Raw genomic sequence first — 4,782 nt, 5'->3', positions numbered from 1 at the left:
ATGGTTTAATAGCTATATCAAAGACAGTATTCATGATTTTCTGTGGTGTGAATGAACTGAAGTATTAAGTGCTGAGAACTGATTTGTTGTCTGTAATGGTTATAAACTACAGATAATTGTGGTCTTAAGTATGTTTCAATTACATATAACTGTAGTCTGAAAAGATTAGAAACATCAGTTATTTGTTGTTGTAGCTACATTTATGATTCGTTTTTATGTTGTCTGAATGTGTATAAAACAATAGGAATTTTCCTAGTCCTGTTGTTGTTTAATTGAAGGGACAACATAATTTCTCATATATCTGTCTACATGGTGATAGTGCAACTACAACTTTCTGTCGTCTGAGCTAGTAAACAACAATAGAATTTTCACATATTTCTATTGTTTTTCAGTTGATCCAATAACACACTTTTGGCTTTGAGTGAGTTGTTGGATAGTAGTTCAGATAACACAATTACTGTTCATTTGGTAATCTGGAAAGCACTGAAATGAATCAAATCTAATGTGGAAAATCATTCTATATTGTTCATTTGGTAATTTGGAAATCCAGAAAATGTCATTTCATTAAACTGGCAAATCATTCAGTATATTACACAACCTGCTATGCATCAGTTCAATACAACCCATACATGAAACAAAAGACATGATCGATAAAGGCAACCCAAAAAACATCACAGTATCGAGCATGTAAGGCAAAAAACTAGTACCTATAGCTTTCTAATATGGGTTATATTGTGATGCATGTCCTAGTTAGGCACTAGCTTTCTTGAAACTAGGCAACATATTGTGCCCACTCGGCCCGAACCTCATCAATATCATTTTGTGTGTACATGTTGCTTGCTTTTCTGTCCCACTGCAACAATAGAAAATATGAAAGTTAATATTAGTTGGAATGTAAGGCATTTTGAAGAACTGAAATACATTGACATATATTACCTTAGCACTCCACTCTTGGTTCTTGTCCTCCACTATGTCCTTCATGTAATGCATAATCCATAACCCACAGGTTTTATCACCTTGCTGCTCCGGAATGCCCTGCAACATATAAAAATGTCAAGTACCCAGCCAAAAAGTTGTGGAATGACCATTAAGCAGTTTCTAAGTTAAATGGAATAGCACATGCATTTAGCAAAATTCTAAACATACCGCACAATTTTTCCATGTAACTATTTTTCTGCCTTTCTTATTTTTTTTGCGTATTGTATATTTTGATTGAGCTGCAAAGTCATGATGACAACAATAAAGTTTTAGAAAACAGAAGAACTTAAAAAATATCAAAGCACTTGTGCATAACACGCTTTCATACTTTCATTTTAACATAAACACAAAAAATAAAAAAACAGCTGGAAGCAATATCATAGCTTAAACCAGATCGCACGCAACCAACATTGACAAGAACCAAAATAAGGAAACCTGTACAAATTGACAAGTTTTCTATTAAACAATATAATCAAAGCAGAGAAAGGCATTCAGCTTAAATGAATAAAGATTGTACAAATAATCAAGCCCATCTTAGTAACTCGTATAAAGAGTGAGAAACTATACCTGTGAACTTTGAACTTTGGATTTGACTTTGGACAAGGTTGCAAGTATTTCAGCACCTCAATCTGTAGACACAATAGACACCAATGCGCATAACAGAAAGAAAAACTTTTTAATTGGTCTTCGTATTCTTAAAATAAGCCGATACCAGCAAATTGGTGACTTATATTTACTATATATATAAGCATTACTTATTTAGAAGAACAGTGTTCCATTATCTACACTTCACAGAATCAGAACAATAACTAAATCTCTCAATTCCACATATTATAACTAGCTGTCCAAGAATGAACCAAGTCCCAATCACCATTCTCATAACACGACATGCAGTAAGCATGAAATCATTTCCAGAAGCTAACCATACAAGGCAGTGCTCAGAACTTCGAACTGAACCCAACTAACCTTGATAGCAAATACAATCAAAAGCAGATTCCGAGTTGGCAGTTCAAAGCCCTTGATGAAGAACACGGCAATCTGGATAGATTCTCCCTTTGCTCTCCTTTTCCAGCACTTCACCAATTCTGAAATTTAAACACAACCAAACCTCAATTCTTCTGCATATCTAAGTGAACCAAAAATGGCCTCTGTAAGCTCGACACCACAATAATGGTCAACAGACTTAAAAATCCGAGATAACAACAGAAGGAAAAGCAATAGCATGATCTCAAATAGACCTGATGACAAAATATTTAATACCTAATGTCAGCTGCTAAATTTTAGTTTTCCAATCACCTTTAGCTGTATAATGAGGAGATAACTGATCTGTTGGCCCCAGAGGAGAGCACAAAGTTTATATATGACAAAACTAAGAAACCGATAGTGTGCACAGCAAATGAAATTTATAAAATCTTGGAGAAAGGATCTGCAAAAAGACGTACAGCTGAGACTCTTCTCAACAAGCAAAGTAGTCGTTCACACTATATTTTCAATCACAATCCACATTAAGGAATGCACTCCAGAGGGTGAAGAAATGATCAAGTGTGGGAAGCTGAATCTTGTTGACCTTGCTGGTTCAGAGAACATTTCTCGCTCTGGTGCAAGAGATGTAAGGCTTAGAAATAGTGTATTATAAACCTTGTAGTGCATTAGGGGATAAAGCAAAGGAAAAAGAATATGCAGTGCTTATATGAATTATCAGATAGGGTAAGAAGTTTCATCTAATTGAAATAACTTTCCACTTGCAGGGCAGAGCAAGGGAAGCTGGAGAGATAAATAAAAGCTTACTTACTCTTGGTCGTATCATAAATGCTCTAGTTGAGCACTCTGGTCATATTCCATATAGGTACTATTTATATATTGTTAACAACTGCCTCAGGTTTTGACTGTATTTGCAAGCCCCAGAAAGTAAGTTAATTACTATGACATTGTTGAATATCAGGGATAGTAAACTAACAAGATTACTGAGGGACTCCTTAGGAGGGAAAACAAAGACATGCATAATAGCTACCATATCACCCTCCATCCATTGTTTGGAAGAAACACTCAGCACCTTGGACTATGCACACCGTGCCAAGAATATAAAGAATAAACTAGAGGTGAGAAGGCAACTCAACTGTTCTCACAAATTGTAGGGTTGGATTATCTATTGTTGTTGTCTTTCTAATACTTTCTTGTTGCTTATTGGTCTAGGTTAATCAAAAGATGATGAAATCAGCTTTGATCAAGGATTTATATACTGAAATTGATCGTCTCAAGCAAGGTTTTTAACTCATTACATCATTGACTGTTCTCTCTCTCTCTCTCTAAGATTTTCTTAGTAGGTATGACATGTTTTCTTATGCTCATTCAGAGGTATATGCTGCAAGAGAGAAGAATGGAATCTATATACCACGGGATCGGTATATATATTAAGCACCTAAAAAAAGACCTACGAATCTTAATGTCAAAACTTATCTCAACGGAGCCTCATTGAAATATTAAGCACCTTCTACTGACAACCATCATCTACTACAATAAAGAGAAGGAATTTACAACGTTTTTCATATTCCTTAATTTCTTAGCCACCAAACAAACCAAAGTCACAGATAAACCACAAACCATAACAACTCGCACAAACTCTAAAATCTAATCATTCCATCTATCTTATTATTAAAGTTTAAAGGAAAAGAATTTCACTTCAGTTAACATTACTGATTTCAATTAGGCTCTGTCTCAACCTATGCAATCGAATCCAATACAAACAATTGAATCACGCCAAGCTATGATTTGACTTTTTCTCGGGAATCCCACAAGTTGAGAGTAGTAGAGAAGATGAGCTAATCCAAAATGGAAACAAAAAGAGACGACTTACAGAGCATCAAAACTGTGTTGAGTTGATAATCGGCCTCTGGAGTTGAAAGCTCTGATGTTGTTGGGTCGGAGACGAAAGCTTTCTGTTTTTCTTGTTTGCTTACGACTTCAAGCCCTCCAAAAAATGGGCCCCAATTTCTTCTTATTCTTCAAATTAATCCCCCAAATTTTTGATCTAGGATCTGTTGGACCTTCCTCTAGATCTATTCGTACCTCTACTTCCTTCAATGGGTTCTTCTCAAACGATTGTCTTCCTTCAATGGGTTCTTCTCAGACGATTGTTAGATGGGCTATCAGGGTTTTCTTCAAATGCACCGCCGCTGCTGAAATTAGGGTTTTCTTGAAATGCACCTCCGCGCAGATTAGGGTTCCGGTACGGCCGCGCAGATAATCGGTCGCGGGTGCTCTGTAGTCGCTGGCCGCGGTTTCGCTAGAGACTTGACAGATGCCCAGTCTGAGCTGAGAGACTTGAGAGAAAAAGGCATAGAGTTCCAGACCATGTGAATGAAGTCGGGCTTAGACAAACTAAAGGCAAAATGCCTTAGACAAAAAAACCAAAATTAAATGAGTTGACTCCCCCATATAATCAGACAACACAATTAAGTTAAATTAGTTGTCTGATGGTTACCACTTTTTTACTCAACTAGGATTTTGACCAATTTTTAGAGCGAAATGCCTTAATCGATTGGGAGGGAGATTTTTAAAATTTCAGCCAACTCATTCAGACAACAGAATTTTCTTATAACTGTTGTTTGAATAAGTCAAGCTTTTAGGCTTTAGAGGAATGAAATTCTCTATCTTGAGCCAACAACATAAAAATGTTGTTTCAATAAGAGCCTTCAGATGAATGAAATTATAGGTACATCACTATCTTCAAGTAACAACATTAAAATGTTGTCTGAATGTCACCCATTTACTCAAAATGAAAAAACTGTGTTTCGGTGGGTACTC

The 4,782-nt window shown here is 36.0% G+C and overlaps 1 protein-coding gene and 1 long non-coding RNA gene across 3 annotated transcripts; one reads left to right on the top strand and one right to left on the bottom strand.

The window, feature by feature from the left end:
• Positions 1-531: 531 nt before the first annotated feature.
• Positions 532-4,342, bottom strand: LOC133710883 (uncharacterized). Of its 2 annotated transcripts, XR_009846947.1 has the most exons (7): positions 3,833-3,972; positions 2,421-2,573; positions 1,945-2,063; positions 1,546-1,607; positions 1,147-1,217; positions 937-1,035; positions 532-853 (listed from the first exon to the last, which is right to left on the bottom strand). It is a non-coding gene; the product is annotated as an uncharacterized LOC133710883 (long non-coding RNA). The 2 variants fall into 2 exon arrangements; XR_009846946.1 differs by lacking the exon at positions 2,421-2,573 and having other exon boundaries at positions 3,833-4,342.
• Positions 2,470-3,836, top strand: LOC133710882 (kinesin-like protein KIN-5D). The gene is made up of 5 exons (XM_062137015.1): positions 2,470-2,587; positions 2,727-2,824; positions 2,921-3,077; positions 3,172-3,241; positions 3,332-3,836. The coding sequence occupies exons 1-5, from the start codon at positions 2,513-2,515 to the stop codon at positions 3,391-3,393; spliced, it is 462 nt and encodes a 153-aa protein (XP_061992999.1). The 5' UTR covers positions 2,470-2,512; the 3' UTR covers positions 3,394-3,836.
• Positions 4,343-4,782: the final 440 nt, after the last annotated feature.

The sequence above is a fragment of the Rosa rugosa genome, chromosome 5, assembly GCF_958449725.1.
Source record: "Rosa rugosa chromosome 5, drRosRugo1.1, whole genome shotgun sequence".
NCBI lineage: Eukaryota > Viridiplantae > Streptophyta > Magnoliopsida > Rosales > Rosaceae > Rosa > Rosa rugosa.
This window is presented reverse-complemented; position numbering and strand designations above follow the sequence as displayed.